At 39.4% G+C, this 15,550-nt stretch overlaps 1 protein-coding gene across 3 annotated transcripts in view; it reads left to right on the forward strand.

The window, feature by feature from the left end:
• Nucleotides 1-15,550, forward strand: part of SUCLG2 (succinate-CoA ligase GDP-forming subunit beta) — a 341,482-nt gene that overhangs the window by 56,143 nt on the left and 269,789 nt on the right. For all 3 annotated transcript variants that reach the window (XM_044933774.1, XM_006070058.4, XM_025273081.2), the window contains exon 2: nucleotides 8,697-8,838. In XM_044933774.1, coding sequence (XP_044789709.1) covers nucleotides 8,697-8,838 — 142 coding nt within the window. The remainder of the gene's footprint in view (nucleotides 1-8,696; nucleotides 8,839-15,550) is intronic.

The following is a 15,550-nucleotide window of genomic DNA, read 5'->3' on the forward strand; positions in this document are numbered from 1 at the left end:
CTTACTAAAGAGCACAGACTCTGGAGTCTGACACACACAATCCTGGACTAGAATGCGGCTTTGCCCGTAACCACTTAGCTTTCCTGAGCCTTCACTTGCTCATGTGTAAAATGGGCTTCTGCTAGTTTGTTTCCTTGTAGAGTGGTTGTGAGAATTAATTGACATAACACTTTTCTAGTATCTAATACAGTTTCTGTAGCTTCGTGGCACTTAACAATTGCCAGCTAGTATTTGGTGTAGTCTTAAAATATAATACTTTGTCGAGGTACTCAAAGAAGAATTAAATCTAAAATAGCATCCGGCTGTGATCCAGTGTCCGGAGAGTCTGAAAGGGCAGCTTTGAATTCTTCCCTGGTAGATTATTTTATTTTTGTAACAGTTGCTGCCCCCCTTACTGTGGGCCTTAAAGAAGATGTACTATCAGAGATGTATTGTAAGTGAGGCGTGAATAGCCTCAGGCTCCTATTCTGATCCTCATCTAATAGTTTATTGTAAAGAAGAGTTCAAGTTTTACTTCTCTTGATCACTGTGTGGCCAGGCCACTCAAGATGGCTGTTCTCTTGCTTTCTGTCCATCCCCTGTCCGACCAGTGCCTGCTTCACCTACACCCTACTCTCTTGACTGACCTTTCTGTGAACTTGCCCCATGTCCCAGCTATTGATTGTTCTTATCAAAGGGGTAGTAAGGAGCATGCCCCTCTCTGGTTTCCGTGGTAACTAAAGAGCCCACCTGATGTCCATTCCCCTCTAACTGGTAATCTCCTCCTCCCCCCAGAAGCAATCCATGTCCTGCCCACTGTCCCCACACACAATGGGGTGGTGTTGCTCCAGGATCCTGCTTCAGACACACATGTTCCCCATCTTTATTGTTTATATGATCACCTACTATTTTTATTCTAATGATTCCTCAATGTCTCCTTGTCACCCTTTTCTCCTGATTTGTTTTTCTACATTAAATAATAGTAGCTAACCTCTTTTTGGTGCTTATGATACACTGGGCATTGTTCTAATTGATTTGTTTTTAGTCCCTCAGTTCAGTTCAGTTCAGTCGCTCAGTCGTGTCCGACTCTCTGCGACTCCATGAATCGCAGCACGCCAGGCCTCCCTGTCCATCACCATCTCTCGGAGTTCACTCAAACTCACGTCCATCGAGTTGGTGATGCCATCCAGCCATCTCATCCTCTGTCATCCCCTTCTCTTCCTGCCCCCAATCCCTCCCAGCATCAGAGTCTTTTCCAATGAGTCAACTCTTCGCATGAGGTGGCCAAAGTACTAAAGTTCCCTACAGCAACCTATAAGGATGGGCCTGTTCGTTTTCTCCCTTGTAAATGAGGAACCTCATTTCAGCTGCTATTTCTCTCATCCATAGAGGGTAGCTTTCCTCTGTACCCCTTTTAGAGTTCAGAGACTCAGCCACAGGCGACTTGTTAATTGGTTAATTAACTTCCTTACAGTGTGCAAAATGGGAATAACGTGAATGGCACGTGGCCAGTTCTGGACAGAAAGGATGCTATATTTTCAAAGGTTACCCACATGAAGGCCCCACACTTTAGCTTGAACACACAGTAAATATAACAGAATCTTGGTACTCCCTTTCCTGCTCTTTCTTCTGACATTATTCTGTCCTTTCCATAGGCTTAGGCTTCAAATCATGACGCTGCTCTTCTTTATCTGTTTCTTTAGCGTGTTTTCTTTGTGAAGCAGGAGTTGACCTGCTGGCATTATCACATAAAAGGCTAAATAGAAAAGTGCTATTATTATTATTGTTATGATTATGTTATGATTATATTATATTATAAACAGGTTATTAAGAGTTATAAACAATCTCTTTTCCAGGGCATCAGTGAAGTTGCTACTTCATCAGAGTCTGTTTTAAGCAAGCAGACCTTTTTCTTTATGGTACTCTTACTGAGACATATCAAGTTATATCTGTCTTTTCATTTGCACCAACACGTTTATTTGAAGCCTAGTATTTCCTAGGTAACGTGACTAAGGTAGATTTATGGGTCCTAATTTGCATACAGAATAACATTGGCAAAAATGAAAATATAGCAAATAATACCAACTCTTGGCCTGCCATAGCCCACCGAGCATCTGCCTTCCTTGCCTGTAATGAGAGGGAAATGTATTTTCTTTCGAGTTTATAGCTAATTCCTTGTTTGTATTCCACTCTTATCAATGCTTTTGAGAGCTCAAAATGAGGTTTAAGAGCCTCTTCCTGCCTAATAGCAGGCGTATGTGTTAGAAGTGGTAGTTCTGTGTCACAGAGAAAGCAAGCGTTTGCTCTCCCACCCCAGTTTCACACCTCACTTGAAAAAACCCTGCTACATTTAAGTAAGCAAGCAAACACTTCATTGTCTAGGCCAGTTAATAGACTCAGGGTTATACATTTGGGTTAAAGCCTAGGTTTAAGGACTTCCTCTCAGTGTTTTTGAGTAAATTGATTTTCATTCCACAAATAATAAAGTTTTTGTTTGTTTTAAATTATCAGATCAGATCAGTCACTCAGTCGTGTCCGACTCTTTGCGACCCCATGAATTGCAGCACACCAGGCCTCCCTTCCCATCACCAACTCCCGGAGTTCACTGAGACTCACGTCCATCGAGTCAGTGATGCCATCCAGCCATCTCATCCTCTGTCGTCCCCGTCTCCTCCTGTCCCCAATCCCTCCCAGCATCAGAGTCTTTTCCAATGAGTCAACTCTTCTCATGAGGTGGCCAAAGTACTGGAGTTTCAGCTTTAGCATGATTCCTTCCAAAGAAATCCCAGGGCTGATCTCCTTTAGAATGGACTGGTTGGATCTCCTTGCAGTCCAAGGGATTCTCAAAAGTCTTCTCCAGCACCACAGTTCAAAAGCATCAATTCTTCGGCGCTCAGCCTTCTTCACATCCATACATGACCACAGGAAAAACCATAGCCTTGACTAGACAAACCTTTGTTGGCAAAGTAATGTCTCTGCTTTTGAGTATGCTATCTAGGTTGGTCATAACTTTCCTTCCAAGGAGTAAGTGTCTTTTAATTTCATGGCTGCAGTCACCATCTGCAGTGATTTTGGAGCCCAGAAAAATAAAGTCTGACACTGTTTCCACTGTTTCCCCATCTATTTCCCATGAAGTGGTGGGACCAGATGCCATGATCTTAGTTTTCTGAATATTGAGCTTTAAGCCAACTTTTTCACTCTCCACTTTCACTTTCATCAAGAGGTTTTTGAGTTCCTCTTCACTTTCTGCCATAAGGGTGGTATCATCTGCATTATCTGAGGTTATTGATATATCTCCTGGCAATCTTGATTCCAGTTTGTGTTTCTTCCCGTCCAGCATTTCTCATGATGTACTCTGCATATAAGTTAAATAAGCAGGGTGACAATATACAGCCTTGACGAACTCCTTTTCCTATTTGGAACCAGTCTGTTGTTCCATGTCCAGTTCTAACTGTTGCTTCCTGACCTGCATACAAATTTCTCAAGACTAGTCTCCTATTTGATGAGCATTTAGATCACTTTCAGCTAAACTCTTTATTATGTACACCACTACACAGAAGAACCTTTTATGTATCTCAGGTACACATGTGAGTGTTCTGCTAGTTTAAACACTCAAGAAGTAGACTTCCCAGTTCAGAGAATGTGGGTGTTTTGGTTACTGCCATCAGTGCTGTCAACATTGTTTTCGGAGTTGGTCACTCTGGTGTTTGATCAACAATGACATTATCAGACCTTCATTGTTTTCCCCTATCAAATGGCATCTTTGTTACTTTTGGCAAAATGGCCTCTCCTTTTTGTTGTAGATTCTGTTTTCCTGGTTAGCAGTGAGTTTTTGGCTCTTTCTCAGTCTCTGTTGTGCTGCCTTCCTGAGTGAAGCAGGACTATGGATGGTCAGGCTGAAGAAAGACAGGGCGTGTGGAGAGCCCATGGGCAGATGTGGCTCGTGTGTTCTCTCTTTGAGGATGGGGCACCCAGCTCAGTGACATTTCTTTCTAACCCCCTTTATTGTTTTTTGTTTTTCCTCCCATGGTGTTATTTCAGTAGTCTCTACACTTCTAATTTTAAAACCATGGGGAAAGATGCTTTCTTGATCGTGTCATTTTTTTTTTTTTTTTTTCTGTGTAGCTGTCTAATTTTGTGCTTTGAGTTTTCTCATGAATTTTTGCCTGCTTAGTCATTGTCTTTTTATCTCTTGGTTCTCTTTGTCCTTTCCCTCATTTTTCATTCTTTTTCTTCTGCCTCTGCTCCCTTATTCCCATAGGCCCTTAAGTCTTTATGTAGTGCTTTTCTTTTAAGTTGTATTTTCCCCTTCCCCTCCAAGCTTAGAAATGCTTGCTTTGTCAAAGAAATGTGGAAGGGAAGGGAGCAACAGAAATCCGGAAGGAAACCAAACCCAGGTGCCCACCCACTTCAGCTGTTTTGAGAATATGATGCTGTCCCTGATGTGGTCACTTTGCCAAAATCTGTATGAAAGAAGGAAAGAACACTGAAATTAGTCCCTTTCACAGTAGGGTTTCTGGGCACATTACTTCCTATCTTTAGGTCTCAAGTTTTTGAATACAAAATGAGGAGGCTGGACCTCAGTAAGGCTTCTCTAGTGGCTCAACAGTGAGGAATCCACTTGCCAATGCAGGAGACACAGGTTCAATCCCTCGGTCAGAAAGATCCACTGGAGAAAGAAATGGCAACCCAGTCTAGCATTCTTGCCTTTTAAATTCCATGGACAAAGGAAACTGTTGGGCTGCAGTCCATGGGGCTGCAGAGAGTTGGACACGACTGAGTGTGCACACAGACACAGTTGCAAAGAGTACAGGAAGTGATTTGAAGGCAAACAGGCAAATTTGAAGACAAGCAGGCAGAAACAACTAAAAGGCACGAGGTCAACATGATCTTTAAACTCTCTTCCGTTACATTCCAGAGTTCATAGATTCCCTCGGAGATTCTTGACTTCTTCATTGAAGATAATAGTATAGGGTTTTAACAGGTCATTCCTCTTAGGATTCTAAATAAACTACTTACACCATTTTAGAGTCTTAGGTCAGCATCCACTCATACCTTCTCTTCCCTTACTGCCAAAACCTGGAGCAGCTACATTTTTCCTTACATGCACTGTGCCAGCATTTCATGAGGCTCTTATTTCTGGTAGATTTTTGGCCTTTTGAAGACAGGAATATGATCCTGCTTATACCAATCTCAGTCTTTATTACCAAGAGGCTTCTGAGAATGTGGAGCTAGAATATAGTCACAGGGCATCAACAGTATTATATAGTCAGTCAGTACCATTGATCAGAGAAGCTTTGCTGTGTTATAGGCATCTGTGATATTGGGGCAGTGGGGCCTGGGTTTCCTAACTGGTAAGATGGTTTTTATTAGGACAAGTTAGGTGCTATAGATGGGCTAAGTTCTGCAGCAACAGCAAATAGCTAAATGTCAATGGCTAAAAGTCCACAAAGGTTTATTTTTCACTGCACATTCATTGTGATCCACCTGGGGATGGTCAGTCCTTTCTCTAACCCCTAGCTCATAGATCAGCTGCCATCTCGAATACTGACAATCTCCAGGTCATGAGAGAGAGCCTGGATGGGTAGCGGGTTGATAATCAGATGCTGGACCTGATGTGTCATGTACCATATGTACTCATGCCTTATTACCTGCAACTAGTTGGATGGCCTCACCTAACTTCAGCTAAGGCAAGGAAGTGCCTGGTGGGAGGACAGTTTGGAATATTTGTTAGTTAGCATTAATGGTAAGTACAGAGATAATAATACTTGACTTTTCATGATTTTTTGGCCATTAGATAATATGAATACTTAAAATGTCTAACCCATAGAACATGCTCAGTCAGTAATAGGTGTAACCATTATTATTATTATTATTGTTATTATTTAGCAGTTGATTACATTTCCAACATTCTTTACAACATCCTTCTACTTAGAAACTGTTTCTCTTCTTTTTTCTTCTCATGAAAATGCTAAAGTAGACTCAACTTGTTTGTCTCTAGACATATCACAGATTCTTAATTAATGAAGTTGAGTTAATGAAGTTTTAGAGCAAGACAGAGGCCCTCAGGTCATTATTCTGTAAGATGATCACTTTGTGAAGTGATGGCTTGAATATCAGCAGTGGCTTCAGAACTGTGGTCACTGTTGGTTTTCAATTTAAGAGCCACAGACTCTAAACAACTTTTCATTTTGAGTCAATGCAGAAACCGTCAATATGTATTATATGTCTATGAAGCTGGTCTCCGGATCAATTGCAATTAGTTTGCAGCAGATTGCATTAACATATCTAAAATTAATACAGCGAATGTTCTGATGAAAAGAAATTGACCACAACCACACTGGCTGTTTTTAGTCTCTCTCAAATGTTCTTTGCAAACAGTATTTCTTTTCTTCTTTGTTAATGGCTTTAAATTGGTATGTCAACTTAGACTTAATGTATTGATCCTTCCCTAATTTACCTTTTAAAAGTGGTCCCAGAATATGGCACATTACTAATGTTCAATCGTTTCTTTCTTTAGGGGACTTTTACTAAATGCCTTAAGCTTGAATTTTTTTTTTTTTTTTTTTGTCATGTTACATGAGGTGCTGTTAAGACTGCTAAGTCAACAAGTACATTAATTTTTGAATTGTGTTTTTCAAATTACTAATGTTTCATCAAGATTTAAAAATTCAGAAGTAAGATTAACAAATTATATATAATTAACAAATTATATACAGTAAATGTGAGCATTATGTCTAGTAGTTTATTTTTAACTTAGCATTTTCTGTTTCTAAAGAAGTAGTGCAGGCAACTTCAGTTTTAATAACATCATTACCAGTATTTATAAGGATGGAACAAAGAGACAGCTTGAGGCTTGATCATGTTGAAATGTGAATTTTTTACAAGTGTGTATAAATTATGTTATGCTTATTTTAGATCTGAAGGAGTTTTACTTTTTTTAGAGCAAGTCAGTTTCTGGAAATGAAAATTATCTGTATCAGGGGCCAAAAGACAAAAGGCAGAATTTATTCATTTGGCTATCTTACTGGTATTTTTTCAATTTCTTCTGTATGCCAAGCACCATCACATTCTTCATACAGATACAAAGAAGTTGAAGACACACTCTGCCCTTGAGTAGAACCCAGTCTTGCTGTAAGGTTCTGGAGTCTTTTTGGAATGCCTCCCATCCAGAAGAGCTTCATGAGCGCATTGTAGCTTGGAGATGCCAGAAGAACATGCCATTTTAAGGACATATTAGAGGTCTTGAAAGCTACTGGCTCCACGTGGTAAAGCCCTGTGGACCTCAGTTTGTGGTCTGTGTGATGTTGCTCAGTCATTCACTGAGGCCCTTGCCTGGTGTTTCTAGGAAGCGTGTCAGGTGATCTTCCACCACCAGTCTTGTGATCCAGTTGTGTGATTTATTTTTTGGTTGGTTTGTGTATTAATGGCATTGTTATCTTACCTCCTGTGAACAGTGGTTCCTTTGTATCATAGCCCATGGATAGAAATGAAACTAAGTGTGTTTATTTTTTCTTTTCTTTTAAAAACAAGTCTTAGAATTTAATGGGCTTCCCTGATAGCTCAGTTGGTAAAGAATCCGCCTGCAATGCAGGAGACCCCGGTTCAACTCCTGGATCGGGAAGATCCACTGGATAAGGGATAGGCTACCCATGCCAGTGTTCTTAGGTTTCCCTTGTGGCTCATCTGGTAAAGAATCTGCCTGCAGTGCAGGAGACCTGGGTTCTTTCTCTGGTTTGGGAAGATCTCTTGGAGAAGGGAAAGGCTACCCACTCCAGTATTCTGGCCTGGAGAATCCCAAGGACTGTATAGCCCATGGGGTTGCTAAGAGTCGGACACTACTGAGTGACTTCAACTTTCACTTCACTGTCATGAATTTAATAGATAATGTTATTGATCTTATTGGATAGAATGAGAAGAGTTTTTTCATGTCATTCTATCCTTTGATCCTTTTCTTTCAGTACAAATGAAAGCTTACTGATCAATGCATAATGGAAGACAACTTTCACATGATTCTTAAGCAGTTACTTTAATATACAAATTGCAGTTTTTAGGAATTAGTAACTTAATTAATGGTGACTATTTCAGGTTACTATACTCAGCTTTGGTGAGTTGGAGATAATCTCATTAAACATGTAATGGAATCCATTAAAAACCACAATAAAGAAATGGATTAGTCTGTGGCCCATTGACCTCAAAGAGTTAAAACAAATTTCCTGAGTTACCTTAATGTTTAATGATGTATATAGTTATTTAATGCTGTGAACTTTGTTTGGAGTGGAGACAGGGAAAAGCATATGCTGTACAACAGAGTCCTTAACAGTTTTAAAGGTAATTTTAAAATAAAGTCCTTATGGACTCACAGGCAGCTGCAGAACTAGTGTCCTCTTCACCCAGTGTCCCCTTGTGTTGACATCTTACATAGTTTAACTCTAATATCAAAATTAGGAAATTGGCCTTGACTGAGCTATGACTGAAGCTCCCCTATTAACTAAATTTAGACCTTATTTATTTGGGTGTGTGTGTAGTTGTCCTTAAAAGTTTTGATTAGAAAAACAATTAAGCATGGAGAATTCATTTTATATATATATTTTTTGCTTCTAAGATTTCTGTTGCTAACTCATGTTTGAGGGTACCTATTAGACTGGCCCTACCGGTTGACTGTTACTTTTCTTTCTGTTTTAAAACTTCTTATCTCTCTTCCCCAATTTCTCTAGGTGGTTCAATTAACATCCAGAAGATGGCTGAACCTGCAGGAATACCAGAGTAAGAAATTAATGTCTGACAACGGAGTGAAAGTTCAAAGATTCTTTGTTGCCGACACTGCCAATGAAGCTCTGGAGGCTGCTAAGAGACTAAGTAAGCTAATTCATAATGGGTGAAATATGCTTGGCCAAATTAGTGAATTCACAGGTAGTGGTTTCCCACTAGTTAAATTTCTCAGTTGCAGGTTATAGTAACAGTGACAGGTACAGTGGAGAACTTTGAGTTGTAAGGGCAAAATGCCCAATTAAGAAAGCTTTATTCTTTGACATGAGACAGAAACATATGTGGTACCACTCTATAGTAATTTTTCCATGTTTCTCAGCCACCATTTCACCTAGTTCTCTTATCTGTGGTTTAGTGGCTGTGAGAAAATTGGTTGAAAGGTATAAAGTGTCAAAGAGAAGCCTGTTGGAGGGTGAGTCAGGAAAGACAGTTGGCATCCTTCATTAAGCCTCTGAGAACATGGGGAAAGTTCCGTCTGAGTGACTGGAGGAGAGAAAGGGAAGAATCTGCATTTCGAAATCCTGCTGAATTTGGTTCAATGTTTTGCCCTTTGATTTATCAGCTCTATAACTTTGCATAAGTACTTTTTCTTTTCTGTGCCTCATTTTGTTAGTTTGTAAATCAAGGCTAATATGTTTACCTCCCAAAGCTATTTAGAGCCTTTAAGGAAGCCTTTAAGGGAGACTGCATGGAGCTTCCCTGGTGTCTGAGTGGTAAAGAATCCACCTGCCAGTGCAGGAGGCACAGGAGAAGTGGGTTTGGTCCCTGGATTGGGAAGATGCCCTAGAGTAGGAAATGGCAGTTCATTCCAGTATTCTTGCCTGGGCGATCCCATGGACAGAGGAGCCTGGCAGGCTACAGTCCGTGGGGTTTCACAAAAGTCGGACACGACTTACCAGCTAAACAACAACAATAAGGGGACTGCACACTAGTACGTGGTAGAAAATCTAGTTCGTTTCCCTAGTTATGGATTGAGAAATGAGGACTCAGACTTTGATGTTTTCAGTGAGCATTCCTTTAGAGCCATGTAGACTCTCTTGTTGTTGGTCTGGATAAGCACCATCCATTAAAAATTTGAGCCCCACAAATATTGTTAAATTTTCTAAGTCACCTTAGTAAAGATAAAAATAAATAGGTGAAACAAACTTTAATAATATATTTTGTTTACCCCAGTATATCCAAAATACTATCATTTCAAAATATAAGTAATATAAAACAGTTTTCAAGGGGTTTTTTTTATATTCTTTTCTTGTGCTCGGTTGAGTTCAGTTCAGTCGCTCAGTCATGTTCGACTCTTTGCAACCCCATGAAGCGCAGCACACCAGGCCTCCCTGTCCATCACCAACTCCCGGAGTCCACCCAAACCCATGTCCACCAAGTCGGTGATGCCATCCAACCATCTCATCCTCTGTCATCTGCTTCTCCTCCTGCCCTCAGTCTTTGCCAGCATCAGGGTCTTTCCCAATGAGTCAGTTCTTCACATCAGGTGGCCAAAATATTGGAGTTTCAGCTTCAATATCCGTCCTTCTAATGAGCACCCAGGACTGATCTCCTTTAGGATGGACTGGTTGGATCTCCTTGCAGTCCAAGGGACCCTCAAGAGTCTTCTCCAACACCACAGTTCAAAAGCAGCAATTCTTTGGCACTCAGCCTTCTTCACAGTCCAACTCTCACATCCATACATGACCACTGGAAAAACCATAGCCTTGACTAGATGGACCTTTGTTGGCAAGTAATGTCTCTGCTTTTGAATATGCTATCTAGGTTGGTCATGGACAGGGAGGCCTGGCATGCTGCGATTCATGGGGTCACAAAGAGTCGGACATGACTGAGTGACTGAACTGAACTGACTGACTGAGGTTGGTGATAACTTCCTTCCAAAGAGTAAGCGTCTTTTAATTTCATGGCTGCAGTCACCATCTGCAGTGATTTTGGAGCCCCCCCAAGATAAAATCAGACACTGTTTCCCCATCTATCTGCCATGAAGTGATGGGACCAGATGCCATGATCTTAGTTTTCTGAATGTTGAGCTTTAAGCCTTTTTTCACTGTCCTCTTTCACTTTCATCAAGAGGCTCTTTAGTTCCTCTTCACTTTCTGCCATAAGGGTGGTGTCATCTGCATATCTGAGATTATTGATATTTCTCCTGGCAATCTTGATTCCAGGTTGTGTTTCTTCCAGCCCAGTATTTCTCATGATGTACTCTGCATATAAGTTAAGTAAGCAGGGTGACAATATACAACCTTGACATACTCCTTTTCCTATCTGAAACCAGTCTGTTGTTCCATGTCCAGTTCTAACTGTTGCTTCCTGACCTGCATACAGGTTTTTCCAAGAGGCAGGTCAGGTGGTCTGGTATTCCCATCTCTCTCAGAATTTTCCACATTTTATTGCGATCCACATAGTCAAAGGCTTTGGCATAGTCAATGAAATAGAAATAGATGTTGCTAATGCTCACAAATCTGATTTATATATTACTTCTCCAGGACATCTCATTTCACGTTGACCACATTTCAGGTGCTTGAAAGACACATGTTGTGGCTACCCTGTTGTACAGTACAAATCTGGACACTAGAAAGATGTGTCTGTGCATTCTTTGGTTGCAACCTTGGAGAGCAGTTGTTTCCCATTAAAGAATAAAGAATAGAGCATCTGCTCACTGGCATTGCCCAGGCAGCTGTGGCAGAGTTTGCGAGTACAAAACAGAGGCAGGCTCTGTATTTCAATTTTTCAATTTTCTTTGCTCTTTTAAGAGTAAGAAGTGAGGTACTTCAGCTAGTACTTGTTGTTTTACCTCCCTTTCAGAGTTCCCCCAGGTGCTTAAATGCACCTCCTTTATTATGTCAATTGAAATATATATGTATTCTTTCTTTCAACAAATATTTATTGTCACCCACATGTTGTAGGCACAGTGGATGCAGCTGTAGAGGATGAGCGAGCCCCTTTTCTCCTTTGAAGTTGCATTCTAGAAAGAAATGGATTTGTACTTTTCAGATGCTAAATGTAGAAACTGAGAGCAGTTTATATTTTAAGAAACAAAAATTGGTTTTATTTTCAAGAACTATCAAAATTGTTTTTTATGGTGGAAAAACATTAGACCTACACCTGGGTGAGAGTGCCTCAGTGAACTGTGGTAATAGACTCAGTAAAGTTAGTATTGCAACATCTTTACATGAAAGGGTCATTTTTGTTTTATACTCTTGTGGTTTGGGGATTGGATAATAAGAGCAAGAAATGTAAAGTTCAGGTTGGTCTTTGCTCTTCATTTCCCCCATTATTTCCTCAAATGTGCTGACTCACTCGTAGTCCAGGTTGAAGAATCTTTCTTAAGGGAATTCAAGAAGCCAACTGATTACTTCCCACCCCTTTAAGTGGAGCACAGCTAAGAGGACTTATCTTTCAGATTTTCATAGAGATGTGGAGTTAACTAATTGGCTTCTTAGCTATGGATTTGTTTTATAAGCATTTATTTAGCCACCACTTTGTGGTTGGGGCTTGTATACTGTGTCAGACAGGATTTTTGCTCTGGAGGAATTAACAAGGTGATTTCCAATGCTAAAGGAGGGAAAGAAATGAACAGTGAAGCAAGCTTAAAAGAAAACTAAAATTCAGAAATGAATATCACCTTTTAAAGAAGGCATTGTGGTACTTGAAGTGTGGTTTTTAAAGAAAATGAAACTGAATTGAAAATGATGTGGCTGTATGTGTGCCTTGGCCAGTGCATACCCATGATAATCCTTAGATGAGGTGGCCACAGGAAGGCCTCCCTGTGATCTGCTTAGAGCTAAAAGGGGATTTAGAGAACTAACAGAGCACCTCATTTGCTGCACGAATGAGTAATCCTCCTCTTACTCAGTGAGTAGTTTTGGTGGAAGGAAGAGCCCTGATTTTTGTTGTTTAATAGATACTTTTGATCAGAACAGTAATTTATAGTATTGGAGGAGGAGGTGGTACCAAGTCTAGTTGATAAAAATGAAAGTAGTTAATAGTGAATATGAAAGGAAGTGTGCACATCACTGAGATAGTTTGGAGAGAGCAAAACAAGAAGAATCTGGCAAAATTCCATAGTGTTTATGTTCTTATCAGTGTAAATTGATAAGCATCAACAGCACAATTGAGAGATTCACCAAATAAATTTGAAGTTAAAGCTGGATCACACATATATGTTCCTGATTGTCCTGAAAATAGGACCTCTGCCTTATAATTATAGTATTTTAATGGGGAAAAATTATGTAGAAGAATAATGTGTGTAACATGCAATAAGCGCTCTATAAGATATTACTATTGCCATCAAAGGTGACAGCAGAGGCATGTAATTCTAAACGGTTCACTACTGTCATGAGGTGAGGTCACAGACATATCAGAGACCTATGATAATGAGTATTTTGTTGATTGTAAGTTCAGAGAGTTCATATTATAGTTTGCAAAGTTTGTAAGTGACTGAAATGTATTAGCTTACCTTTCTGCTTTATTGATATTTGGATATGTTTTGAAATAAAATGACATTTTGTAAAATATTAATATTTTGAAGACAAATATTGATATTAGCCATGTCTGTGATTTCCATTGTAATCTCTGTGTGGATCAGCTCACAAATCTCTTTGTGTTTAAACTCAGGCTGCTGGTTTTCTGTTTGCCATCCACTTATGGTGGTCTCCTTCTTTCCTGGCCCACATGGAGCTTGTCATCTCTTGGTTGCTCTGAACCCATTCTCCCACTTAGCTCTTCCTACTTACCCAGCTGAGATACCCGTGTCATCTTAAATGCTTCTCATGTCTGTCATATTCATGCATTTGCCAAAGCCTGCAATTTTTAGCTCAGTATTGTTATTTTGCTAAAGGAACTAAACAGGTAAGAAAAGGTTAAAAACAGCTAATGATTGACAAAGATGGGATTTTTACCCAGGCAGATTAGATTTAATCTCCTCCTCAAACATTTTTGCTCTTTGCTAACTTGATGATGTTGTTCTAAGGAGGTTTTAATAGATCAATCAGCATTTTTAAGATAGGAAATGCATATTAATAAAATTAGAAGATTGAATTAAAACTAGATGTGGCAGGTTCTAAGACAATTTATAGAAACTCTATAATCTTCAGATATTTTATTAATGATTCATTTTATTGTATCTATTTGGGAAATAGAACTTTTTGCTGTATAGTAATGGAAATCTTGTTCATTTGAACATTTGTTTCAAATGGGTAATACAAACCTTTTGTTTCTGAAACAATAACAATAAGATATTGAGTGAGACTTTCATTTTCTTGCACAGAAAATGGACTTGTGTCTGATTAAGAGAGTAAATTTGGTTCAGGGAAGTACATTTTTAATATATGGATAATATTCAATTCTGCAGCATTTTTTATGAGCTACGTTTTGTAATCACGCTTTCAGGAAGGAATTGTTTCCCTTGTGTGTAATTTTCTCAGGAGACTTATTAATCTTACAAATTTCTCCTGTATGGATTGCATTTAATGTATACAGTCAACAAATAATTACAGAATACCTACAGTGTGCATGACTAATTTCTGTGTTGTCTTTCAGCTCACTTTAAAAATGAAGACTTACATATCTCACATAACTCCAAACTCTTAAAGGCCTGTCTTAAAGGAGATGTTTATAAAAGAATAGATGAAACTTACTTCAGACCACCACTTGTTAGTTTTTGGAATCTCCACAGTTGTTGCTTTTTCTTTTTAATGCTTTTATTTATTTATTTGTTTTGTTTTTGGCTATGCTGGGTCTTTGTTGCCGCACAGGCTTTTTCTCTAGGTGTGGCAAATGGGGGCTTCTCTCTAGTTGCACTGCATGGGCTTCTTATTGTGTTGGCTTCTCTGGTTGCAGAGCACAGGCTGTAGGGCACATGGGCTTCAGTGGTTGCAGCTCACAGGCTTCAGAGCGTGGGCTCAGTAGTGGTGGCGCATGGGCTTAGTTGCTCTGCAGCATGTGGGATCTTCCCAGATGAGGGATAGAATCCACATCTCCTACATTAGCAGGTGAATTCTTTACCACTGAGCCACCAAAGAAGCTCTTCCTTCCTACAGTTTATTAATTATTCCATTAACGTTGATACAAGACTCTTGATATTTGATTAAGCAGGAAGATTGTATTTTGCAAACTCACAGTTTTATTTTTTGCCAGGAAAGAAATTGAAATATGAATAGAGAAAGTAATCTTTTCTGAGCTAATGACATGTATCCTAAAATGGAGATAAGGAGCTCTTATTGAACTCTGCTAGCTTTGAATTGCTTTCAGCTCCAATGTATTTCCGTTTGTCAATATGATAACTTATTCTTTATATAATCACATCCTAAAGCCTGGTGAATTACTTATACCATTAAGGGATTGTATTTTATATAAAAAGGGAACTGCTGTCCATTGACTATAGATTGACATGTACTGTTTATCCTGTAGGCAATTAAATACATCATTAAGACTCCTTGTTGCTTTGTCATATCTGATTATGTGGTGAGGATCTCACACAAAGATCTTAAACAACCTCTGTCTTGAGATGGTAGTCATTATGTTGTTACAACGACAGGTGAGGATAACACTGGATGCTCCATAGTAAATCTTTTTACCACTGTATCAGCTGTCCACTATTTTGAATCTGCAGTCAGGAATGCAATTGCAAGGGTGATGGCAAATACAGGGCATTAGAGGTTAAAGCAATGTCTGTTTTCTGGGAATCATGGTGATGAGTCATCCAGACAGAAGGTGTTTATGGTAGGTTCTGAGGCATAGTGAATGTTCAATAAATATTATTGTTGCTCACAAAATTTTCATTTGCCCATGTTTACTTAGA

Source organism: Bubalus bubalis, chromosome 21, assembly GCF_019923935.1.
Source record: "Bubalus bubalis isolate 160015118507 breed Murrah chromosome 21, NDDB_SH_1, whole genome shotgun sequence".
NCBI lineage: Eukaryota > Metazoa > Chordata > Mammalia > Artiodactyla > Bovidae > Bubalus > Bubalus bubalis.